Source organism: Lepidochelys kempii, chromosome 6 (genome assembly GCF_965140265.1).
Source record: "Lepidochelys kempii isolate rLepKem1 chromosome 6, rLepKem1.hap2, whole genome shotgun sequence".
NCBI classification, from domain to species: domain Eukaryota; kingdom Metazoa; phylum Chordata; order Testudines; family Cheloniidae; genus Lepidochelys; species Lepidochelys kempii.
The window spans coordinates 118,710,145-118,737,327 of NC_133261.1; the positions used below are offsets into that span (position 1 = coordinate 118,710,145).

The 27,183-nt window shown below is 41.1% G+C and overlaps 1 protein-coding gene across 1 annotated transcript in view; it reads left to right on the plus strand.

Annotated features, from left to right (window-relative positions):
• Positions 1-14,177: 14,177 nt before the first annotated feature.
• ESR2 (estrogen receptor 2) overlaps positions 14,178-27,183 on the plus strand; it is a 69,910-nt gene continuing 56,904 nt past the window's right edge. The window contains exons 1-2 of the mRNA XM_073349864.1: positions 14,178-14,620; positions 20,958-21,118. Coding sequence (XP_073205965.1) covers positions 14,190-14,620; positions 20,958-21,118 — 592 coding nt within the window. The 5' untranslated portion in view covers positions 14,178-14,189. The remainder of the gene's footprint in view (positions 14,621-20,957; positions 21,119-27,183) is intronic.

The window sequence follows — 27,183 nt, forward strand, 5'->3', positions numbered from 1 at the left end:
TGTTGAGTAGATTTATCATTCTTCTCCCTCTCCAGATCACTGAGATTGTAACCATATAGTTCCTCAGGAAAAAATGGATAATGTAGAAGTGTGGTATTTTTTACTGGACCAACAAATACATTTCTGAATGTCCGATACACAGATTTAAAACCCACAATATTTAGTCACTGCTTTAGGAACTTTCACAAAAGTTCTTCTCAACTGCATTTCACCTATATTATTTATATATATTACCTTGGCATGTAATCTCATCTTTTCTATCCCTTTCCCAATTTGAAGAAAAAATTTAATTTATAGTTACTCTGTTTATGCAAGATTACTTTTTCCTTTAATTTTTAAAATATGGCATGAATCAGTTCTTGATGACTGTATTGTCAGCATCATTGAAGCTCTAGTAACACTACATGTACTTGGACACTTAAAAACTTCCTTAGAGATCTTCAAAGAAGAAATAAAAAATTGGTAATCAGTATGGGATTTAAAAATCCCTGACTCTTGTTTACAATTTGTTGTAGAAACAGGGTGGCGTGCCCTGGGCTGGAGAGCCTGGGGGCTAAGCCAGACCTGATTACAAGAGGAGCCTCACCTGATGGGAATCAGGTGATTTAATATAAAAGGCAGCAGGAAGCTGCAGGGGTGTGTTCATTTGAGTAAGGAAGTAGGATGAAAGGGCTGGTGGCTTCAGGTAGAGTTTATTATTGTGGACTTCATGTTGGATTATTTTGTGATTAAGGACTCTGACTGCATTTAGTATTAAACTGTCCCCAGAAAGGGGTGCTGTATGCCACAACAAAGACTCTGCAGTGCTTAAGGGGCCCATAAGAGTGGGGAGGCTAGAGGCAGGGCACTGCGAAACCACCCTGGCCAAGAGGAGACATTCAGGTGGCAGCTACTGCTAACAAGCAATCTCTCTTAACCAGTTTGAATTTCAAGATCAATGTTAATGCTTGAAATTCCAAGCAGTTATGGAGAAGATGGATTTAAAATTGCCATGAGTGTCGTAATTCATTTGTTCACCAGTAATTTCATAATTTTGAAGATGAACATTGGTTTTTCAGTTTTGCAGAGGGGAAATAACTGAAGTCTTCAGCAGAACATTTTCACTTGTCTGGGTGGCATTATTCCCATCTATGAATGTGAGCTTCTGTATGCATATTTTTAGTGATTAATATTCTTATAATATGTTAATGGTGTGTGAAAATATACATTTAAACTATTGAAAAGCAATTTTACTGTGGATGGTTTAAAAGAAATAATGTTCACCTTTACACCATGTGCATTTAAATTTCAGCTCTGTTTTGTTTTTAATTCTGGCTTTGGAGTACCCTTATTCTCCCTTCCTAAGTATGTACAAGTAAGAGGGGCTTACCACAGAGAGGGATGACGATCCACAAGCATGCAAAGTTTTTACATTACCTCAGTTTCCCCATGTTCCTCTTCCATATTACACATCTGTGTCTGCAGCACGCTTCTGTTATCAGCAGGAAGTGTCCACAGAGAAAAATCTGCTGATCTGTTCCTCCAGAGAGAGCAATCATCAGGCCCAAAAAACAGAAATCCCAAAGTAACTCTTTAGATCATGTTGTGTTAAGACTGAACTGTTGTTCTACTCTGTAGTTTAATTTCTTAGCAAACTGGGCTAATCTATGGGGTGAAATCCCATTGAATCAATGACACAATTCCCACTGACTTCAATCTGGTCAGGATTTTACCCATTATTTTGTTAGATTTGTTTTCCTAGTAGGGTTTGTTAGTGCTGTAGATTTGGTACTGCACATGGCTGTCCAATAACTTTTGAAAGTCTGCCAAGTTTTTATTCAATCTGTTAAGTATGGGTAATATTAGACACTATATTCAATTTAAAATTATGTATGGTACTATGTGTTACATACATATAAAACATAGTTGCTTAGTAATTTCTTATTTGTATAGTCAAACGGAAGCAATACTTGGATTTTCATGTGACTAAATGGTTTGGAAAAAGATGATACAAGGTTTCAAAAGTAAGTATTAACATGGTATTTTTTTTGTCTTGCTTTGAACAGTGATATAGATAAATCAAGGTATTTGCAAAATGGGCATATTTCAAGTTACAAGTCTTTTTAGAAAATATCATTACATAGCTTTACTTTAAAAGTAATTTGGGTGAAATTGAAAGAAAATTTTGGCAAAGTTTATTAAGTCTTGAAATTTTTAGTGCTTCAGTTGTATATATTTTGCTATGGAAGTGTTACAGTATTTGCAATAGACTAGTACATTGAAATAAATTACATTACATTTGAAATATGAAATAAAACTACACACATTTTTCCAATTGACATGAAATGTAAATGTTTTATATTTTTATTGCAACACTTAAATATTGTTTGCTTTTTGTCGTTAGGGCTAAGGCAACCCTTTGTATTTAAAAACCCTGTTTTGCGGACATTTTACATAAAAACCTAAAGTGAGTTGTGTGCTTCTAGTATGTAATTTACACACACCGGGTATGCTTCCTTCCAGAAAGACGGTGCACCTTCAGAAGCTTGGCAGTCACATGAAAAGGCATGAGGTTGGTGCACAGCTTCAAAAAGGTGCAGCAGTATTGCAGAAAGATTGGTAGTGATGGAACAGGGCATCTTGCCTTTAATATTTTTGTCTTGCACAGACAGAAGCTTTGAACTATTCTAATATAACAATGTTGAATATCTTTTAAGAGGCCAAGGCTCTAGGCGTTAATTGCTTAATAAAATAAGTACAGTAATAAAATTAGTAGAAATGTTTTAAGATTATTCACAAGATAATCTGAAATGGTTTGTTGTTTTTATTTGTAGCAGTGAAGACCGAAAATAATACAAACCCTTCTCAAAGTGTCTGGGGGTGGTGTGTGTGTGTGTTTTTTTTTTTTTTTATAAAGGAGGAGGGCATTTCCTTGATGGTATGGAGAGTGAAAGAGGTACTGTGCTGTTCTTAATTCACCATCCTGAAACAAGGAAATATAAATCTAGCATAGAAGCCTGTTCATCTGTAACTAGGGAAGGATCATAAGGATCTACTGTAAGATCATAAGGGCATGTTTTAAATTAACTAACTTTTAAAATGCCTCAAGCAGCTACAGTTAATCTGAGTCTGAATGTTGATAGACATCCAAAGATCTCTAAGGTAGTACCTCTGCGGATAGAATCTGAGCATAAACACACCATTCCAAACTTAAATTGGAAAAATGTTCGTTTGAAAGGGTAAAGTTTTTTTTCTAAAATTAAAAGAAATTTTTTACTAGGATTCCTGGAGGAGCATGAAACAGAGGTAACAGAAGAATGATTCCTGGGTTTAAGGTCAATATGATCCAAGCCCATGACCAAAAGTTTCTGTATACTCCTGATGTCTGAGTATCCCATGTCTAATTAGCCATGAAGGGGAGCAATTCTGGGCCCATTGAAGTTAATGGCAAAATTCCCATTGACTTAAGTGGGGCCAGAATTTAATCTTAGGACGTTTTGGAGCTATTGGGCCAGATCCTGAGCTGCTATAAATTGGCATATCTTTATTGAAGTTAATAGAATTACACAAACTTATGCTAGCTGAGGATGAGTCCCATGGTATCTAGCCAGTTAAGTTATTTATAGACTGTCACCAAAGTAGGTAGGCTTTCACCTGTGTAGGGCCTGGTTCATTGTCCATTGAAGTCAATGAAGGATCTTTCCACTGGCTTCAATAGGTTTTGAACTAGTTCTTAAACTCTCTACTTACTGATGGCACCTGGTGAGAAGCTGAGGACAGGGGAGTATCTCTCCAGTCTTGCCTGGTCGCCCTGGCTCTGGTGGTCTTAAACTTTGAGAGAGAGGACAGCAGGGGCTACAGTGCCACATCTTTTCCCTCCCTGGGACCTTGTTTTTTTTTTTCATGTGTTGAAATATATTTTTCCTCTACAGCACTTTAATAATGTCTGTCTAGTGTCACTAACAACATTGCTTATGTTGGTTTTATGTGAATACAATTTTGTACACTTGATTTACTAGATAGCTTTGTACATGGGGAATGATTCTCTGTTCCTGATCTGTTTTTCTCATGTTACAAATATTGTATAGCTTACAACTATACTAATACTATACAACTTTATATTTTTATATGGCTAAACAAAGGAAATGATATAATCAACAAAATCCAGCCCCTGTGCCAGTTTGTGGCTACCTACTATCAGTCTTGCTTTAGCAGCTCCCAGCAGGGAGTGAAGTTGGTATTGCTATAACTGTTCATCCACTGGAAGTTAACATACTGTTATGATCTTGTAGGGATCTCCCTGAAGTTGCCAGTGCCCCCTGTAACTCCAAGGCCAGATGTTTTATGTCAAAATACTTTTATTCCCTTATAGCAAATTGCAAACTAGCTTTTCCATTTGGCTAAATATTTTCTTCATTATGGTCCTGACACTTTCAGATATTAGGGTGCTCAGCCTCTTACAGGATTGGATCTGAAGTCTGAAAAGGTTATCTTCATTCTTGCTTTTCACTTTCTGAAAAAATTTTCCTTGAAAATTAGTTTTTTCATTAGATACCCAAGGAAGTTTAGGTGTAACAAACCTATGCATTTAGGGAGTGCCGGGAGAATGAGGCATGTAATGTTGCTTTCTTAACAAGTTATTTGTGTTATAAAACGACCAGTAAGTAGCGGTCCCATACTATGCATAAAGAGTGACTCTCATAAGAACGTGAGAACTGCAGTACTGTGTCAGATCAATAGAGTGGTGGGGAGCGTACACAGCAAGGCATCCACCCTGTCTTCCCATCCTGGCTTCTGGTAGTCCAAGATTTAGGGTTGCCCTGGCAATGGGGTTGCATCCCTGACCATCTTGACTTGTACCCATTGATGGACCTATCTTCCATGAACTTATCTAGTTCTTTTCTGAGCCCAGGTATACTCTTGGCCTTCACAATATCTCATGCCAATGAATTCCACAAGTTAATTGTGCATTGTGTGAAAAAGTATTTTGTCTTGTTTGTATTAAACCTGTTGCCTATTAATTTCATCAGGTGACCCAGGGTTTTTGTATCGTGGGAAAGGATAATTAACACTCTCCACAAGTCATTATTTTATAGACCTCTATCATATCCCCCATTAATCTTCTCTTTTCTAAGATGTACAGTCCTAATTTTTGTAGTCTCCTTGTATGGAAGCCGTTCCATATCCTTGATCATCTTTGCTGCCCTTCTCTGAACCTTTTCCAGTTCCACTGTATACTTTTTGAGATGGGGAAATCAGAACTGGACACAGTATTCAAGGTGTGGCCGCACCATAGGTTTATATAGGGGGCATTATGATATTTGCTGTTTTATTTTCTATCTCTTTCCTGATAGCCTTTGTGACCACTGCTGCACATTGTGGCTAGTTCTCTGAAAACTTCAGATCAGTGATGCCAAGATCTCTCTCTGGAGTGGCAATAGCTAAATTAGAACCAGTCATTTTATATGTGTAGCTGGGATTATTTTTTCCAACTTGCATTACTTTGTATTTATCAGGGTTGAATTTCATCTACCATTTTGTTGCCCAGTCACCCAGTTTTGTGAGATACCTTTGTAACTCTTCTCAGTCAGCTTTGAACATAATCATCTTGAGCAATTTTGTATCATCTACAAACTTTTGCCACTTCACTGTTCACTCCCTTTTCCAAATCATTAATGAATACGTTGAACAGTACAAGTCCAAGTGCTGATCCTTGGGAGTACCCATCTCCATTGTGGAAACTGAAAATTTATTCCTACCGTGTTCTAGTCTTGACTCTGGTTTCTACCAGTTTGCCCGTTACTGGGTTAGGCTCACCAGCCTGTAATTGCCAGGATCACCTCTGGAGTCCTTCTTAAAACATTGGCATTACATTACTACTTTCTAGTCATTTGGTACAGAGGCTTGTTTCAGCAATGGGTTACTTTACCACAGTTAGTAGTTCTGCAATTTCATATTTGAGTTCCTTCAGAACTCTTGGGTGAATTATTATCTGGTTCTGGTGACATACGACTGTATAATTATCAATTTGTTCTAAAACCTCTTCTGTTGACATGTCAGTGTGGGAGAATACTTTTAGATTTGTTACCCAAAAAGGATAGGTCTGATGTTCCTCTACTGATGATCACCTTTTTGGAGGATTGTTTAGCTTATCATCACTGCATGATACATCACATTTTAATTCAGCAAAATAATACATCTAGGATTTATTGCAAGATAATTTTTTAAATGTCTTAAACTGTGTGCTAGCGGAATGTACATTTACTGGCTCAGCAAGGGAAAAAAGTGACTCTCTTACTATAGGTAGAAGGGAGTTAAATTTGAGGTGGGGGGGAAGGTCATCTTAGTCCTATGTGGCTGACACATTCTTCATTCAAAGTGTCTGACTTGTCAAGAAAATAATGAGCATCTTGTGACTTATCCTGATATGTCAGCCATCAAGGTTATGTCACTCCATTGTTTGGTTACAAAGTTGTTGCATATTCTAGGAAAAGTTGTATAGTCATTGTTTCTGTTTCGGGCTCCAGGTAGTAAAGAAAACATGTATTTTCACTCTAATTCCAAAATTGCAAAAATTGACTGTTTAAATTAGCTGCCTAGTACAAAACATTTTTTAAAAACTCTTGACAGGTAATTTGCAATAAGCAGCAATTTTCAGTTGCATGTAGGTGCATATATTTTAGTTTTTAATTATTTACTTGTGTACATATTTGACCATGACATTTGAATCAATTCTCTGCTTGCTCTGCAGTATATTGAACAGTGAATATCCAAGATACAGATGGTTGAAAATATAGAGCTATTTAAGGACCAGAAACCTATTTTGTTGTGGGGACAACATTAAAAACTTGGACAATATTTCTGCATAGTCTCAGATACCAATGCCATCCTTTGGTTTGGAAGTCAATGGAATTGTGAATTCTGCACTCAGTGTCTTAGATTAATGAATGGTAAGTAATACTCAAGGAATCAGATATTTTTTTTGTTTACTTTTCTTAAAAAATGTTTCTTCAGTTGTGTGGTATTTAGCTAAATCAGATTGGCCTCAGTGGATAGAAGCATTCAATCCCAAACCTCAATTTCTGTGTGTCTGGTACAGTCCAGCACTCTGAATTGGGGCTGTCAAGTGATTAAAACAATTTAATTAATTGCATGATTAATCACATTGTTAATAATATAATACCATTTATTTAAATATTTTTTGATGTTTTTCCACATTTTAAAATATATTTCCATTATAACACAGAGTACCAAATGTACAGTGCTCACTTTATATTTTTGATTACAAATATTTGCACTGTAAAAAACAAGATAGTATTTTTCAGTTTGCCTTATACAAATACTGTAGTGCAATCTCTATCATGAAAGTTGAACTTTCAAATGTAGAATTAGGTACAAAAATAACTGCATTTAAAAATATTACAATGTAATGCTTTAGAGCCTACAAGTCCTACTTCTTGTTCAATCAATTGCTTAGACAAACAAGTTTGTTTACATTTTCAGGAGATGATGCTGCCTGCTTCTTGTTCACAATGTCATGTGAAAGTGAGAACAGGTGTTCGCATGGCACTATTGTAGCTGGTGTTGCAAGATATGTAGATGCCAGATGCGTTAAAGATTCATATGTCCCTTGATGCTTCAAACACCATTCTAGAGGACGTGTCCATGCTGATGACACGTTCTGCTCGATAACAGTCCAAAGCAGTGCGGACCAATGCATGTTCATTTTTATCATCGGAGTCAAATGCCACCAGCAGAAGGTTGATTTTCTTTTTTGGTGGTTTGGGTTCTGTAGTTTGCGCATTGGAGTGTTTTTCTTTTAAGACTTCTGAAAGTATGCTCCATGCCTCATCCCTCTCAGATTTTGGAAGATACTTCAGATTTTTAAACCTTGGGTCGAGTGCTGTAGCTATCTTTAGAACTCCTACATTGGTACCTTCTTTGCGTTTTGTCAAATCTGCGGTGAAAGTGTTCTCATCTCATGTTGTTCGTTTTTAAGCTATCATCCAAGACTATTCTAACATGAAATATATGGTGGAATGCGGGTAAAATAGAGCTGGAGACATACAATTCTCCTTCAAGGAGATCAGTCACAATTTTTTTTTTCTTTATCAAGCGTCATCAGCATGGAACCATGTCCTCTGGAATGGTGGCTGAAGCATGAAGGGGCATACAAATGTTTAGCATATCTGGCATGTAGTTACCTTGCAATGCCAGCTACCAAAGTCCCATGTGAATGCCTGTTCTCACTTTCTGTTTACATTGTAAATAAGAAGCAGGCAGCAGTATCTCCCATAAATGTAAACAAACTTGTTTGTCTTAGCAATTGGCTGAACAAGAAGTAGGACTGAGTCAACTTGTAGGCTCTAAAGTTTTGCATTGTTTGGTTTTTGAATGCAGTTATGTAACAAAAAAAATCTCCATTTTTAAGTTGCATGTTCACGTTAAAGAGATTGCACTACAATACTTGTATGTGGTGAATTTGAAAAATACTGTTTCTTTTGTTTATAATTTTTACAATGCAAATATTTATAACAAAAAATAATAAAGTGAGCAGTGTACACTTTGTATTCTGTGTTGTAATTGAAATCAATATATTTGAAAATATAGAAAAACATCCAAAAAATTTAATAAATTCCAATTGTTGTTCTATTGTTTAAGAGTATGATTAAAACTGTGATAACTCACATGATTAACTCAAAAAAATTAATCGTGATTTTAAAAATTGTGATTAAACTGCGACTAATCAACAGCCCTACTCTGAATTTAAATTGGATTTAAACTATTGACATGCAAGTTGAATCTCTCGATTTTTTTTTTTTTTTTTTTTGGGTACTATTTATTTATTTTTACAATCCGTTTCTCTGGGGAGGAAAAAGGTTAGTCAGGAGTTAAGCAATGTGTCTTATCATGCATCTTTAATGTGATTAGTACTAATATATAAAAAATAAAGTGAGCCATAGTCTCTGAGGAAACTATACCAAGACAGGATCAGTTTGTAGCTGTTTTCATTACAACCTGTGAGTGGACCCAGCCAGTGGGTCCCACGAGCTCCCATGTCCAACTGAGTTTGGATAGAAGATCTCTAGTCATTAGTTTCTAGTTTTGGAGCCCTATGGTACACTCAGATCTTTGGCCTGACTGACTTCTGTGGGATGTGGGGCTTGGCAGTCCAGCTTCCCAAAACCCATTCTTCTGACCTCCCAAGCCCCTTTTCCCCCCAGCTCCTTACACACACTCCCACAGAATTATGCCAAGGCTGTGGGCACTCTGGCTTCTAGTTTAACCCCTTTGAGGAAAACCAGGAACACAGGTTCAGCAATGGAATTTATCAACCACAGTAACATTACTCTTTTAAAAAAAAATGAAGGTGTTAGTTCTTTGGAAATAACAAAAGTCCAGAGATGCAACTACACCTGTTTTTGAAGGGGTGGGACCAATGTCTGTTAGTGTTCCAGGCTGGACAGAGTCTGTCTCTCTCTCTCCTGCAAGTCCTTCTTACATATGGTGATGGTTGGCTGCCCTGCACAGAGCAGCATCCCATTCTTAAGTAGAGTCTGTGTCTCCTTGCCATGTACTCCTCTGGGATGCTCCAGCCCTACCCTAGTCATGCTTGTGCCTTTCCCCCAGTGGTTCTCTGTGTAGAAAACCCTTTATGCCAGGGGATAGGTTAGTAGTTGGGTGGCAACTACTTGGATGGCAGAGCACATCAAGTGTTATGCTCTAACTGCCCAGTGTGGATGCTGCTGGAATGAAGCAAAAGGTACCTAGCTCATGTGAATGTAGTCCTGTCTGAAGCAGAACTACATTAATGTGAAATGCATAGGACAAACTAGGAACAGCTGCGTCTACTTGGGCCATAGAGCGCAACATGTTGATGCACTCTGCAGTTCACCCTCCTATTCCGCACTGCAGTGCAACATAGTCCTTCAATGAGGTTTCATACATTTTTTCCTGGGTAGGTCTACAGTACATATGCCGGCCATTGGGCATATCTAGGCTTGTACAGTCACAGAGGTAATTTTCCCACATACAGCAGAACGTAGAGGTCATAATTTGATAGACATATCCCCACTCTCTCACAGTCTGAAAATCAGTATTATTTTAGTTTATGGCGTCCCAAATTATTTGAGTTGGTGAGCCCTTTCCAGACTAAGGTGATTTGCAGCCCCATCCCTTAAGAGCTCTAATCCTGACCATGCGCAGACAAAATTCTGTAACTGTAACCTTATCAGAAATAACTAACTATGAAGTTTCAAATAAATGAAATTTAATTCTAAAAAAAGGACAACTTTTAAAATACACTTCCCATTCAATGTGATACTCCTCCATCTTGTTGATAAAAGACAAAGGAGGAATTGATGAAAACATTCTTACTTCATTTTACTTCATTTTTCTTTCCATCACCTGTCACTCAAAAATGACTTATTACACCCATAGATGAGAAATATGCTTTGTAGAGAGAAGGTGAAAATGCGTTTGGAAGTTTCATTGCTTCAGCAACTGAAGCTGGGTACTTTCCTCTTTCAAAGACAGCTAAAATCTGCTAAATTTGTGGACAGGGAAAGTCAAGTGCAGGCTCTTGTAATAGGATATGTCTGTTTCTCTTGCAGTGGCCCAAATCAATACCCTGGGTGATATGGCTGGTGATCCATCTCTTCCCCTTTGTGGATCATCCAAAAAAAAAATAATCCTGCAGCTGAGTCTGAAGTTCCCTGAAATGATAAATTATGAGTCTTTGATGGTTTCAGCTTGTCTTTCCAGGTTCTTTAATGGAATCTGAAAAAACTGCCCTCTTGCAGGGTCCTAGATCCGGGGCTGTAGCCTGAACCTGTATGTCTGCATTGCAGTTTTAGAACCCTGCAGCTTGAGCCCACGAGCCCAGGTCAGCTGACATGGGCCAGCTGTGGGTGTTTTATTGAAGTATAGACATAAGTTCATTAGGATAATTGCTCAGAGGCAGTAGCAAGGTAGACTGTGCGTGACACTCAGTATGAACTGTTGAAGGGTTTGGCAAAGAAATATTGCTAATCCTTCTAGAAATGTGCACTTCTGCTCTAAATTCAGAGTCAATTTAACACTTGAATCACCTCACTTCAATGTAAAACAAGTTGCTGGTGAAGTTACCATAGTAACTCATTGACGTATCCATGTCATAATAGAGCAATGCAAAAAAAATGAGTATGTACAGAACAACCTTTAAGGAAGCTCATTAATAGCTTTGTGATATACGTGGTATAGATTTTCAGATATTTTCTTAGCATGAAGAGCTTGACAGTGCATTAAATAGTGAAATCATAGGTCTTTAGGGGCCAAGGCAGCAGTTCTTGCCTGTCTGGCCTTGGTACAATCCATGCACATTGCAATACAATGTTCCTACTGGGTTGCAACTCACAATTTTTGGAAACCCTGATCTAGTGGGTCACAGTTTCAGGATCAACTGCACCTTTGACCACCCTCCCCCCACCTGGCCTTCCTCAAGGGCACCCACTTAAAGGTTTCAGGCTTCTTCGCTGTCACCTCTCTTTGGTGGAGAGTTGTCTCTCCCACTCCAGACCAGGAATTTAGTCTTGCAGTCTCTCTTCACCTCACTGTGATTTCCCCAACAGGTCTGATTTTGAGATCCAGCACCTGTGGTTAATTTTTCTCCCCAGGGGTTACAACACTGTAGACCAGTTACCATCCAGCCTTCACAAAGCAAAATACATTTATGCATTACAGATAAAACTTTTTTTTCTTTAAAAAGAAATTCTTATGTGCATGCTAAAATTTTACTAGAGTTCCATCATTCTTATGGTCCCCTAGTAAGCCAAATTTTTTCCAACTCTTCTATAAGGCTTGCCTTCTCCCTGACCCTCTTTGAACTCAGGGCTTTTTGTCTTAAACAGCTTTCTTTTACTCCTGGGGGAATTCTGCACTCCCCCCCCCCCCCCAAAAAAAAATAAAATTCTGCACACTATTTTAAAATTCTGCATATTTTTGTGTGTCAAAACAATGCAATATATTCTAGCTAGTTTCAATTATTTTGGTAATTTATTTAAACTACAGTACAATGGATGGAGAATGGGAGTATTGGAGGAAATCACCACACCCTGTCTAATAGTAATGTAGTTAGTATTTACCCTTTACTTCTAATTATTAGTCAACAAATATATGCAGCCAAATGCTCAGTGTTTCATCATAAGCAAGTGAGGGCTGGGGCCTGAAACTCACAATTTATACTGGCTACTGACTGTCTCCAGAAAGGTCAGTCACAAACCGATCATGGAGCACATTTTGATAGGAAATTTTTTTCAGTCCAAAAATTTAGACCAGTTCTAATCACTAAAGCACCATAAGCCTTTATAAGGCCATACTGTCCTTTACAATAAGGCTTCTTTGACCCACACTGGCAATGTAAAGGAGCCTTAACATTTTTACACCTGTTTTATACTCCTGGGGGAATTCACTAAGAACAATGGGAACAATACATTAAGCATGCAGGCTGCTACATTCTCCTCTGCCTGAGGAAACAGAGTCTGCCACACGCCTGCCTCTTCAGAAATACTCCAAAGCCTTGCACCTCCAGGCTGAGTGTTCTGTACTAGGCCACAGGCCTATCAGGAGTGCTCCGAAAGAACGAGGCCTACACGCAGCAAAGCAGTGAGTTATTGGCTTTATTGAAGGTAAGTGACACACCTGCAATGGGGACTCCAAGCGTTGCTGTCACGGAGGCGGAGAACCCAGTGCACCGGAGCTCTGCCTGGGACAGAGTCCGACGAAGGGGTAACCAGTGAGCCATAATAAGCAGTACACAGAAACACCTAATTTATATATTCATGAGCTACTTTCCTAAAGGGGCTTTCTGTTACCTGGCAAAGGGCCATGCAGGGCAGACAAAACCGGCCCACAGCTGGCTATTGCTGGTTTTCCATGTCCTATAGTGACCCATCAGCTCTTAGAAAGCAGCAGTTCCCTAGCTAGGCCGTAACAAAGTCTTCCGCAGTCCCTTACACCGAGCATGCTGCAATAGCGAGTGAGAGGGACAGAGTCTCTCTCACATGCGCACACATACAACTACCAAGCTCACCCATCTCAGGTGGTGATTTACGTATCTACTGGCTGCTCTGGGTGCCCAAACTGACCAGTCTGCACTGCCAGACAGTGGGCAACTGACCACTTTTGCTGCTTCCCTGTCAGAAGTCATTTCTTTGCTTACCCGCAGAAAAATATGCAAGGGCCATGAATTCTGTGCATGTGAAGTGACCTAGAATTCCCCCAGGAGTTTTCTTTGTTGGTTTCTGAAAACCCAGTTTGAAGCAGTATATGCAAGCCTCTCCAGAAGGTGGTATCTCTCTCGAGGTATTTATAGCCTGTGTGATTTGCCTTAATTACTCCTTACTGTCTTTAATACCTGGCAGATCTGTGGTAACCCTTCTCCCATCCCCAGAATTGCATACAATCTCTGGCTTACAATGACATATAAACTCTTAATAAAATTAAAAAATCTGGTCCCCAAAGATACTGCATCCAGTTGCAATATCTGTCACATAACATTTTAATATCTTGGATTGCTAGATATGAGATTTTTGTTGGATATTTAAGACCTTACTTGTATGTAAAAATTGGGATGAAGTTCAGGTCTTGAGGTCATATTTTGCATGCCAATACAAGGTAATTCCTCCAGGTCAGGGAAAGATCTTTAGGAGGGCAGTTTAGTTGTTTTTACTGGACTGAATTTTGTCAAATGTGTCTACTGTGGGTAAATAGAGGGTTTCAGTTTCCATTTCTGTTGCCAATCTAGGTCACAGAAAAAAGTGTATTGGGCAAATGGAGGGGAGAAAATTCACAGAACTATAAAAGCTTGCAGACTTATGGGATTTTTTTTTAATTTGGAGCATTTAAATGCTCAAGTAGATTTTCTGAGATCAAAGTTCTGAGTAGCACGCTTCAAAAACTTGTGTTAAGATTTACACACAATTTAGACGTATTTTAGAAAGCAAATTTGAAGCTTAAATACAATGTGTGAATTATTTTTCACTGTCATTTTTATTTTTAATTTTGACTGCATCTTTACCACTGTATAAAAAGCCTCAAGATGTGCAGTTTTATTACCTGTATTCTCTTTAGTTTAGAAAATTAAGCAACTTTTAATATTTTAATTTTTCTAGCTTAAATAGCTTCGGATGAATATTTGAACAACACATACTCTGCTTCAGTCTTGCTTCAGAATGTCCGTCTGTGCTGCTTCTCACAAGGAGTTTTCTCAGTTACTGCCAATTCAGGATACTGGATGTAGTAAAACAGAAATTAAAATCTCTCCTCCTGGCATCAGCTCTCCTGTTTATAGCTGCAGTCAGTCTGCTCTGACAATGGAACAGAGCCCAGTTTATATTCCTTCATCTTATATGGAAAACAGACATGAATATTCTGCAATGGCATTCTATAGTCCTGCCATGATGAATTACAACATTCCTAGCAATTTCAATGATTCAGAAAGTGCATCTGTAAGGCAGACATCAAGCCCAAATGTTTTATGGTCTGCTCCTGGCCATATTTCACCTTTGACATTACATTGCCAGTCATCACTTTTATATGCAGAGCAACCAAAGAGCCCGTGGTGTGACGCAAGACCAGTGGACCATGCACTGCCTATGAACAGGTAAATATTTTATTCTTTCAGCATTTTTTGCAAGTTATTACTTGACATTTTATTCAATCATTTTAAGGTGGTATTTTTTTTACATATGACTTTTACACACTGGTCCACGAGGAAATGAACTCCATAAGCGATATTGTGTTTTATACAAAAATTTCAGAAGTTTATTACTGTTTAAGATGTCTCTGTCTGGAAATATCTACAGCTGCTGGGGTGGGTTACTCATTACTATATGTTTCATAAAGCCAGCACTGTGTAAAAACTTTGTATCTCAAAGGACTTCAATGCTGTGGCATACTTTAAAAATTCTCTTTGGATTTAACATTGATGTAATAGGTCAAACTGTGTCCAAGAGAACCATATTATTGTATAGCTCGCTAACAGCATTTAGCAGTTGCTAGTCATTAACAAGACTGTCTCACTCTACAAGATCATGTTAAAAAGCTCCTTTGGAGGCTATAGCCAGTAAAAGATCAGTACAGATAGTTGAGATTTGCACAGCAGTATCTTTGGTCAAAATTTTCAGTCGTGAGCAACTGGGTGTGTCTTTAAAAATACATCCACACTTTTTCTACTCATACTCCGCTTGAATACATAGGTGGGAGTCAACATAAGCATCAATCAGAGGATGCAATTACTCAGTTTGTGCACAAAATCTGTTTACAAATGTGGGTATTGCAAACACAGTTGTTCCTTCAGCAACTAAATATTGAGTCACCAGGTTCTTTACTTATTACAGGCATTACTGCTTGTATTCAGTATCATGTAAAGAATCCAGATTTGATCTATTAATGTTAAATATCAGAAAAGTTAGCCTGTTTCTTCTATTACCTACATCAGCAGTTCTCAAACTGTTTTAATGGGGTTGAGAGGGCTGGCTTCAGCATGGGGCAGTATGTTTCAAGTTACAAGCCCCCTGCCTGGGGCTGAAGCCCTGGGGCTTTGGTGGGGGTCGAGGTTTGGCTTTGCCACACCCCCCCCCCCCCCCCGGTCGTGTAGTAATTTTTGTTGTCAGAAGGGGGTCACAGTGCAATGAAGTTTGAGAACCCTTGACCTACATCAGGGGTCAGCAACCTATGGCACGCGTGCCAAATACGGCACACGAGCCAATTTTTAATGGCATGCTGCTGTCTGCTGGACCCAGGTAGACAGCAGCGTCCCACTAAAAATCCTGACCGGCCCGCTCTTTTCCACCCACCGCCCTCTCCTTGCAGGACAGGCAAGCTTCCCCCTCCCCCGCCTCTTCCCCCAACATGCTGGGTTACTGCCCCTCCTTCTCTCCCTCCCTGCTGCCGATCAGCTGACAGCCCTTGCTACAGAGGGGGAGAGGGAAAAGCGGAGCCGCAGCGCGCTTGCTGCTCCAGGGACCTTGGGGAAGGGGATGGAATCAGGGCATATCCCCTCCAGCCCCCTGCTGTGAGCCGCTTCCAGGCAGGGGCCTGGGAGCACCCCCATGACCCCAGCCCTCTGCCCTGACCCCTGCACCTTCCTCACGCACACCCTGACCCCTGCACCCCCCTACACCCCATGCCCTGACTCTTGCACCCCCCACATCTCCACTCCGAGCACCAGACGGGAGCTCCTGCACACACCCCCCCATCCCTACCTGCACCCCTCGCACCAAATGGGAGCTGCCCAAGTAAGCGCTCCACACCCAAACCTCCTGCCTCAACCCTGAGCCCCCTCCCTCATTCTAGCTCCTGGCCATACCCTGCACCCCAACCCCCAGCCTGCTCCTTCACCCCCAGCCCTATTCTCAGCACACTCCCACCCTCATCTCAGTGCAGAGAGAGGAAGAGAATGGCTAGAACCAGGGAGAAGGTAGGTACCTACTCTATGTGGACAGGGCCAGGACTCCAGACTGGCAGCGGGCTGAGCGGGGCCAGCAGCCGGGACCCTGGCCGGCAGGAGCCGGTGGACGGAACCCCAGATAGACAGCGGGCTGAGCGGCAGCGGGCCACTGGCCACCGGCCCTGCTCAGCCCACTGCCGGTCTGGGGTTCTGGCTGCCTGCCCCTTGCCAGCCGGGGTCCCGACCGCAGGCTCCGCTCAGCCTGCTGCCGGCCTAGGTGAACGGAACCCCAGGCCGGCAGCGTAAGATCAGCATTTTAATTTAATTTTAAGTGAAGCTTCTTAAACTTTTTGAAAACCTTGTTTACATATGACAATAGTTTAGTTATATAATATATAGACTTATAGAGAGAGACCTTCTAAAAAACGTTAAAATGTATTATTGGCACGCGAAACCTTAAATTAAAGTGAATAAATGAAGACTCAGCACACCACTTCTAAAAGGTTGCCAACCCCTGCCCTACATTATTCCCCTGGCCCCCATCTCAGGCCTTGTATTTGTGGAAGTGCCACACAGAGCCTGCAGAGGGCCAAGAGAGAATTCTTCTAGCACAGCCCTGTATTGGGAAGTCATAGCACGGCATGCCAAGAATAGGACTGCAGTGGATGCCACCCACTATGGCCATGCTGGCTTATGCTGCAAGCCAGAGGCAGCCATCTGGAGGCTGTTGTAACTTCAGGTATTAAGTTACACACGACACTGGCGTGTTCTCTGGGACAGCCCTGCCTCCTCTGGGCAGTGCCTTCTGCACTGTGCCTCTGGGAGGCACGGCATAGTATCTCAGCCTGTATTTTAGTTCATTTTTGTATGAATGGTGGTATCTTATACTTGTTTGCTAAACATAGCAGTTATAATAGAGTCCATACATACCCAATATTTCTTTTCTAGTGGTTGGCTGATTATTTTTTCATACTTATGTATCATAAGTAGCTGAAATTTGAAGAAGTGGGTAACCATTGTTTTTCATCAGTAGATAGCTGCCATACTGCCTACTAGTGATACAGTTGATATTTTTTGTTATGCTATAACATATTTTGATCCCATTCACAGGGGGAGCACAGTTCTAAGAATGGGGATTCATTGTAACTTTAGACCATAAAGATAAAACAGAAGCAATTTTCCATATTGTAGATATCTAGACTTGAATAAGAGCATTTTTGTGCACAGTCCTGCTTCTCCTTTTTGCTTCATCCTGTGGTGAAGTCTTAATACAGTGTTCATGGTATTAATTTATTGCCATTTATTGATTATGATGCTGAAAACTTATGAATAATAACTGAAATGAAATATCAAATAGTGGGGAGTATGAACTCTGAGGAACCAGCCCCCTGTTCCATTAAGCATAGGCAGAAGTTCCAAGTAATTTTTAAAACCCATAATGAAGTAAGGTATTTGTTTAAATATGAGATACAAGACTTTCCTTGAGTTGAAAATCTATAAACTCATAGAAATGTAGGGTTGACAGGGACCTTGAGAAGTCATCAAATCCAGCCCTCTGTGTTATGGCACGACTATGTAAACCTAGATCACCCCTGACAGGTGTTTGTCCAACCTGTTTTTAAAAACCTCACATGATGGGGATTCCACAACCTCCTTTGGAAGCCTATTCCATAGCTGAACTACCCTCAGAGTTAGAAAGTTTTTTTTTCTAATATTTAACCTAAATCTCTCTTGCTGCATATTAAGCCCATTACTACTTGTCCTAACTTCATTGGACATGAAGAACAATTGATCACCACCTTCTTTATAATGGCCCTTAACGTATTTGAAGATTATCAGGTTTCTCCCCTCCGCCCCCAGTCTTCTTTTTCCCAAGACTAAACATGCTTACTTTTTTAACCTTTCCTCATAAGACAGGTTTTCTATACCTTTTATCATTTTTGTTGCTCTTCTCTGGATTCTCTCTCCAATTTGCCCACATCTTTCCTAAAGTGTGGCACTAGAATTGGATGCAGTATTCCAGCTTGAGGTTGCACCAGTGCCAAGTATAGAGTGAGAGAATTATCTCCCATGTTTTATGTACCACACTCCTGTTAATGCATCCCAGAATGAACTGTGAACAGAGGAATTATGGCATAAAGTGAGGATATATTACACACGCGCGCACACACGTGTAAAAGCCTTTTCTGAGGAATACTTGCAATCCCTAATAAAATAGGCTAACTATTTTTGCCCCTTCTTCCTTTCTTTAAAACTGGGATAAATCTGTTTTAGTGATAGTCAATGTAGTTTTAACTACGTTCAAGCATGTTTCTACCTTTTCAGTGTTCTTATTCATCCTTTCAGAATGCCTGGAGTATATTTTTAAGTGCTTTTCTAAAGTTCCATGTAGAGTCTTTGGTGAATAGGTTTTTCCTGCCCCAGAAATATATGCTAGCTCCCTAAGAACTTAAAACCCTACTGACTACACTGATTGATATAACTGATCTCCTTCTGTCTATGTAGCAAGAGTAGAATCAGCGAGTAACTCTGAAGGCCCTGCTACTTTGCTTATATCTAGGCACATAAATGATTATGTAGCTTCTGGGTTTTTTTTGCATACTATTGTTGCTTTCATGCACACAGAACACTATGACAGGTTTCAGAGTAACAGCCGTGTTAGTCTGTATTCGCAAAAAGAAAAGGAGTACTTGTGGCACCTTAGAGACTAACCAATTTATTTGAGCATGAGCTTTCGTGAGCTACAGCTCACTTCATCGGATGCATACCGTGGAAACTGCAGCAGACTTTATATACACACAGAGAATATGAAACAATACCTCCTCCCATCCCACTGTCCTGCTGGTAATAGCTTATCTAAAGTGATCATCAGGTTGGGCCATTTCCAGCACAAATCCAGGTTTTCTCACCCTCCACCCCCCCACCACACAAATTCACTCTCCTGCTGGTGATAGCCCATCCAAAGTGACAACTCTTTACACAATGTGCATGATAATCAAGTTGGGCCATTTCCTGCACAAATCCAGGTTCTCTAGCTACAAATTCTATTTGCCAAGGACTTAAGATCTGCTACAGTCATCCAAAAGGCAAGCTGCCGTGTTTTTTCTCAGTTTGCTTACAATACACCTTGTTCTCTGGGTGTACCTTATGAAATAATTCCCTAGCACCACTACCTCTTTCTAAATCCCTCTAATATCTTATAGTTTCCTTATAGCATCTAGTGACACGAAGCAACTGATTCCTTATTCTTATCCCAATTCATAGAATCATAGAATAGAATCATAGAATCATAGAATATCAGAGTTGGAAGGGACCTCAGGAGGTCATCTAGTCCAACCCCCTACTCAAAGCAGGACCAGTCCTCAATTTTTGCCCCAGATCCCTAAATGGCCCCCTCAAGGATTGAACTCACAACCTTGGGTTTAGCAGGCCAATGCTCAAACCACTGAGCTATCCCTCCCCCCAATGGTAATTCCCATTTACCTTGCTCCATCCTTCATCAGATAGGTAAGTATTGTGTTTGGAACTGGTTGTTATACCTCAGAAACAAGAAACGTTTTGCTCTTAGTGACCTTGCCCCTCTCTCTTTCCCGTTCCTACTTGTATCCAGGCATCCTTTGGTTCAAGACTCTTGCCAACCTCAGTAAAGGACTTATTGATAAGTCTCACTTTCCCCAATCTACTGAGCTGGCCCTTGAGATTTCAAATTCAGTTCTATCAGTTATTTGAGATTCAGCCAGCTGGAATGAATGAATGAAGCTCCTCATTAGGGAATGAATACATCTGAGGCAAGGTGTGTAGCACAGCCTGCATTCTGTTGTCACTAAGATGATTTATCTGCTTGACTGAAACCACGACCACTTTCTCACCAGCAATTAAAACACTACCCAAACCTTCCCCCCCACCCACACCCTACAAATAACTGTGATTAAAACCTTCTCTTGATATTAGTACTCACAGACAATCCAGAAATGGATTCTTGTGCTGAACCTCAGGACACTCTTATGCTGCTTATGAGACACATTTTTGGAATAATGAAGGAGGGGATGTTTCCCAAACTTAAGATAGACTAAAAATAGAAATTTACCAGGAAATTGCTCTAGTTATAATTGTCCATTGCCAGTGACTACCAGTATGTAGCAGACTAAAGTCTATTTGCTCTTCTATTTAGTTTTTATACTGCATCAGTCATAGTGGTATCTGAGAGCTCCATTTCCCATGGCAAGTTTCCTAAATACAACATCCAGTTATTTGCTGCTCACTTACCATTCACTAATTTCTGTGAGTTTGTATAATTATCACCTCAGCAGTACCATCTATTTGCCCGGGTGCTCCAAATCTTTCCAGACAATCTGTATGAACAACATTAGAGTTACAGTATTTGTTTTAATTACTCTGTGAGACAAACACGTAACACAGAGTGTTTCAGATTGCAACATGCTTGGTAATAATGAGCCTTTAAAAAGGCTAAAGTGAATACAATGAAAAATGAGAATTTGAAATATATCCTAACTTTTTACTCTTTTATAACTGTTTACTTTTCCTTCAGAGAGACATTAAAAAGAAAATCTAATGGCAGTGATTGTACAAGTCCTGGTTCAAAAAGAGATGCACGCTTCTGTGCAGTCTGCAGTGATTATGCTTCAGGATATCACTATGGTGTTTGGTCTTGTGAAGGATGTAAAGCATTCTTTAAAAGAAGTATCCAAGGTAGGAAAAATAGTTTTGGAAGCCTTTGCTTAAAAAAGTGGTGTCTTATATGATCATATACATAAATTGTAATTAGTGTACAGTAGGATAACATGATTTGAATACTCTCTTATGGTCTTTTGTTTGTCAGCGTTGGGAAGGGAATGGACACTTGATCCCTTTAGGGAAGGATACAAAATATGTTGCCATTTAAAACCCTGGAGCAGACATATCAGAGAAATGGTACTGCAGACTCTTACAGATTACTTTGCCTTCAGAAATGCAAAGTTGGTGTAATAATTGTGGCTGATAAAAGGTAGAGAGTTGGGGATAGGGCAGGAGGATAAAAAATAACAAGTTTCACTGATATAAATAAATTTAACTCTGAAGAACCTCACTCATACTAGGTAAAATCCAAAAGTTATTTTCATGAAGTCACACTGCAGCTCTTCTTAACTAGGATCAAGATAAACCTCACCTTCTAATCTTTGAAAGTCTTACTACAAAACAAAATTTTAGTTCTCAAATACTGGAACTCAGTGCAAACCCACCGATGACTCTAGATACATAATGTAGTCTGTCCTTGCCTACTGTTACAATCTGTGGGGTGAAATCTGTGGGGTGAAATTGGCCTGCTCCCAGTCTTCTGTGCTCTCAATTAGATCTAGGCCAGACCCTCACTCTGTAATATCTGAGGTATGAAAAGGCAGGCCCCAATAGTTTCTCTGCTCATACTTCTCTTCCCCTTTTTGCAGTGGTATTTAGTGGTGTGGAAGTACCTGCATGAGCCCTATGTAACAGGGTAAATTTCACCCACTGAGTAGCAATTTGTACAAAAGTGGTTTGCCTTTTCGAGATAGCATATGTACTGTGCATGCAGTGTAACAATGACTGTCAAATCTGCATGCAGTGTGAAATCATTAAAATCAAACCTAAAATAATAAATGAGACTTTTGCGTACATATTCAGTAAATTGGTCTTGTAGTACTATGTGGAGGAAAAATGTTAACCTGATATGCTTTGCTCACCTACGCTTTAGCATTGAACGGGATACCTGTTTTAGTCCATTGAACGTTTTAATTCACCTAGGCAGATAACATTTGGTCTTAATCCAGAGGTTCTATAAATACAAGAAATGGCCTTCACTACACAAAACATATTTTACACTCTGCATCCAAGCTAGTTCAGGTTGTTGCTTAACTCCCCCACCCCAAAATAGTAAAGTTTCCTTTAGACTACCGAGCTGACTTTGTGGGAGCCGTATTAAATAAAGTTGTCCCTTTGACAATCACCATAATACTTTGCAATAGCCAATGTGAATTAAATTATCTGTAGTTCTTTATTTTTATTTTTATTTATTTATTTATGATACTAAACTGGGAGGAGTGGTAGATACGCTGGAGGGGAGGGATAGGATACAGAAGGACCTAGACAAATTGGAGGATTGGGCCAAAAGAAATCTGATGAGGTTCAATAAGGATAAGTGCAGGGTCCTGCACTTAGGATGGAAGAATCCAATGCACCGCTACAGACTAGGGACCAAATGGCTAGGCAGCAGTTCTGCGGAAAAGGACCTAGGGGTGACAGTGGACGAGAAGCTGGATATGAGTCAGCAGTGTGCCCTTGTTGCCAAGAAGGCCAATGGCATTTTGGGATGTATAAGTAGGGGCATAGCGAGCAGATCGAGGGACGTGATCGTTCCCCTCTATTCGACATTGGTGAGGCCTCATCTGGAGTACTGTGTCCAGTTTTGGGCCCCACACTACAAGAAGGATGTGGATAAATTGGAGAGAGTCCAGTGAAGGGCAACAAAAATGATTAGGGGTCTAGAACACATGAGTTATGAGGAGAGGCTGAGGGAGCTGGGATTGTTTAGCCTGCAGAAGAGAAGAATGAGGGGGGATTTGATAGCTGCTTTCAACTACCTGAAAGGGGGTTCCAAAGAGGATGGCTCTAGACTGTTCTCAATGGTAGCAGATGACAGAACGAGGAGTAATGGTCTCAAGTTGCAGTGGGGGAGGTTTAGATTGGATATTAGGAAAAACTTTTTCACTAAGAGGGTGGTGAAACACTGGAATGCGTTACCTAGGGAGGTGGTAGAATCTCCTTCCTTAGAGGTTTTTAAGGTCAGGCTTGACAAAGCCCTGGCTGGGATGATTTAACTGGGAATTGGTCCTGCTTCGAGCAGGGGGTTGGACTAGATGACCTTCAGGGGTCCCTTCCAACCCTGATATTCTATGATTCTGATTCTATGATTTATTTTTTAGTATTCAAATGCCTGTACCTACTTCATAAAATACTGGTGGGATTACAATTATTTTCTGAAGTACAGTTACCACTGATTTATTGTAACTACATCAAACTTGAAGTAAAAGCACTGTATTCAGAAATTAAAACTGATTTCTTCATGAGAACTGTTATGATTTGAGTAATTGTCAAGTGTTTACAAAGCAAATAGCAAAAACCTAATTTTACTAGACATAGAGAAGGAAGGTTTTGTTACCTACCCAGATCCCAATGCTTACACGAAGAAAAATTCTTGCTGTGTTCAGATTCTATTGACCTCAATAGGTTCCTTACAGTTCATTCAATCTGAGGATGGCTTAACGTGCACTGTAGAACTTCCCCTTTAGGGGATTCTAGGGACATCAGCAGTTGGTAGTCCCAGGCAACATGGATTGATTTGAACTCTGCTGCCAGTAAGCCAGAGATGGCAGGCAGAAGATGCCTGAGCAGGATGGATCCCCCAGTATTTAAAGGCTTTGGGGGCAAAATTTAACTTGTTACCATGGTAGCTGGTACAAAATATGAACCCCTCTTACCCTGAGTGTGGTGATCAGGGTTTTCCCCATGATTCTTCTCTCGTGTATGTCTAAACTTCGGAGATTGTGTACATAGCTATGCTGGCATCGCCCCCTAGTGTAGACGCAGCCAAGACCAACAGGAGTTCCTACCCTGTTGGTTTCAGAGTAACAGCCGTGTTAGTCTGTATTCGCAAAAAGAAAAGGAGTACTTGTGGCACCTTAGAGACTAACCAATTTATTTGAGCATGAGCTTTCATGAGCTACAGCTCACTTCATCAGATGCATGCCGTGGAAACTGCAGCAGACTTTATATATACACAGAGAATATGAAAAAATACCTCCAGCCACCCCATTGTCCAGCTGGTAATAGCTTATCTAAAGTGATCATCAGGTGGGCCATTTCCAGCACAAATCCAGGTTTTCTCACCCTCCACCCCCCACACAAATTCACTCTCCTGCTGGTGATAGCCCTGATGAAGTGAGCTGTAGCTCACGAAAGCTCATGCTCAAATAAATTGATTAGTCTCTAAGGTGCCACAAGTACTCCTTTTCTTTTTACCCTGTTGGTGTAGGAACACCATCTCCTCAACAACATTAGCTTTGGGTATGTTTACACTACAAAATTAGGTCAAATTTATAGAAGTCAGTTTTATAGAAAGCGTTTTTATACAGTCAATTGTGTGTGTCCCCACACAAATACTCTAAGTGCATTTAGTTGGCGGAGTGTGTCCACAGTACTGAGGCAACCGTCGACTACCAGAGCGTTGCACTGTGGGTAGCTATCCCACAGTCTCCGCCGCCCATTTGAATTCTGGGTAGAAATCCCAATGCCTGATGGGGCAAAAACATTGTCGCGGGTGGTTCTGGGTACATATTGTCAGGCCCCCCCTTCCCTCCCTCCATGAAAGCAATGGCAGACAATGGTTTCGCGCCTTCTTTCCCGGTTACCCGTGCAGATGCCATACCACGGCAAGCATGGAGCCTGCTCAGTTCACCGTCACCGTATGTCTCCTAGGTGCTGGCAGGTGTGGTAGTGCATTGCTACACAGCAGCAGCTCATTGCCTTTTGGCAGCAGACAGTGCAGTATGACTGGTAGCCATCGTCACCGTGCTCCAGGGTGCTCTTTTAGCTGACCTCAGTGAGGTCGGTCAGGAGCGCCTGGGCAGACATGGGAGTGACTCAGCCAGGTCATTTCCCTTTTAAGTTTCGACTCATGGCGATTCAGTCCTGCCGGCAGTTGTACTGCACCGTCTTCTGCCAGCCTAAGATGTATAAAGAGAGATGAAGTGGATCAAAACAAGAAATAGACCAGACTTGTTTTGTATTCATTTTCTCCCCCTCCCTCCCTCCATGAAATCAACGGCCTGCTAAACCCAGGGTTTTGAGCTCTATCCTTGAGGCAGGCATTCTGTTTCTCCTTGATGCAAAGCCACCCCCTTTGTTGATTTTAATTCCCTGCAAGCCATGTTGTCAGTCGCCCCTCCCTCCGTCAGAGCAACGGCAGACAATCGTTTCACGCCTTTTTTCAGTGCAGACGCCATAGCACTGGGATGATGTGCTCCGGTGCCAAGACAGGGATATGGGTTCCATCTATTGCCCCACCACAGTTAGGGAATCCCATTGCAGCAAAGCCATCCACTATGACCTGCACATTTCCCAGAGTCACTACCCTTGATATCAGCAGCTCAGTGATTGTGTTGGCTACTTGTATCACAGCAGCCCGCTCAGATCACCACAGCAATTATGAGCACTATAAACACCGTGCGCATTATCCAGCAGGATATGCAGAACCATAACCTGCAAGAAAAGTGAAACCAGGTGAGGAGGAGGCGACTACAGCGTGGTGAGAAGAGTGATGAGGACATGGACATAGCCTTCTCACAAAATACGGGCCCCTGCCATGTGCACATCATGGTGTCAGTTTGGCAGGTTCATGGCATGGAGCACTGGTTCTAGGCCTGGGAAACAAGCACAGACTGGTGGGACAGCATAGTGTTGCAGGTCTTGGACGAATCCCAGTGGCTGCAAAACTTTCTCATGCGTAAGGGCACTTTCATGGAACTTACTTTCCCCTGCCCTGAAGCACAAGAATATCAAGATGAGAGCAGCCCTCACAGTTGAGAAGCGAGTGGCGATAGTCCTGTGGAAGGTTGCAACGTCAGACAGCGACTGGTCAGTCGGGAATCAATTTGGAGTGGGCAAATCTACTGTGGGGGCTGCTGTGATACAAGTAGCCAACACAATCACTGAGCTGCTGATATCAAGGGTAGTGACTCTGGGAAATGTGCAGGTCATAGTGGATGGCTTTGCTGCAATGGGATTCCCTAACTGTGGTGGGGCAATAGATGGAACCCATATCCCTGTCTTGGCACCGGAGCACCAAGGCAGTAAGTACATAAACTGAAAGGGGTACTTTTCAATGGTGCTGCAAGCACTGGTGGATCACAAGGGACATTTCACCAACATCAATGTGGGATGGTTGGGAAAGGTACATGACGCTCGCATCTTCAGGAACTCTGGTCTGTTTCAACAGCTGCAGTAAGGGACTTACTTTCCAGACCAGAAAATAACTGTTGGGGATGTTGAAATGCCTATAGTTATCCTTGGGGACCCAGCCTACCCTTTAATGCCAAGACTCATGAAACCATACACAGGCAGCCTGGACAGTAGTCAGGAGCTGTTCAACTACAGGCTGAGAAAGTGCAGAATGGTGGTAGAATGTGCATTTGGGCGTTTAAAAGCACGCTGGCACAGTTTACTGGCTCGGTTAGACCTCAGTGAAACCAGTATTCCCATTGTTATTACTGCTTGCTGTGCGCTCCACAATATCTGTGAGAGTAAGGGGGAGATATTTATGGTGGGGTGGGAGGTTGAGGCAAATTGCCTGGCCGCTGATTATGTGCCGCCAGACACCAGGGTGGTTAGAAGAGTACAGAAGGGCGTGGTGCGCATCAGAGAAGCTTTGAAAACCAGTTTCAGGACTGGCCAGGCTACGGGGTATGAAAGTTCTGTTTGTTCCTCCTTGATGGAAACCCACCCTGGGGTTCACTCTACTTTCCTGTAAGCTAAGTACCCTCCCTTTCCCCCTTCGATCACCACTTGTAGAGGCAATAAAGTCATTGTTGCTACACATTCATGCATTCTTTATTCATCACACAAATAGGGGGGTAACTGCCAAGGTAGCCCTGGAGGGATGGTTGAGGAGGGAAGCACGGGGTGGGGTGGTGGAGGAAGGAAGGATAAGGCCACACAGCACTTTAAAACTTATTGAATGCCAGCCT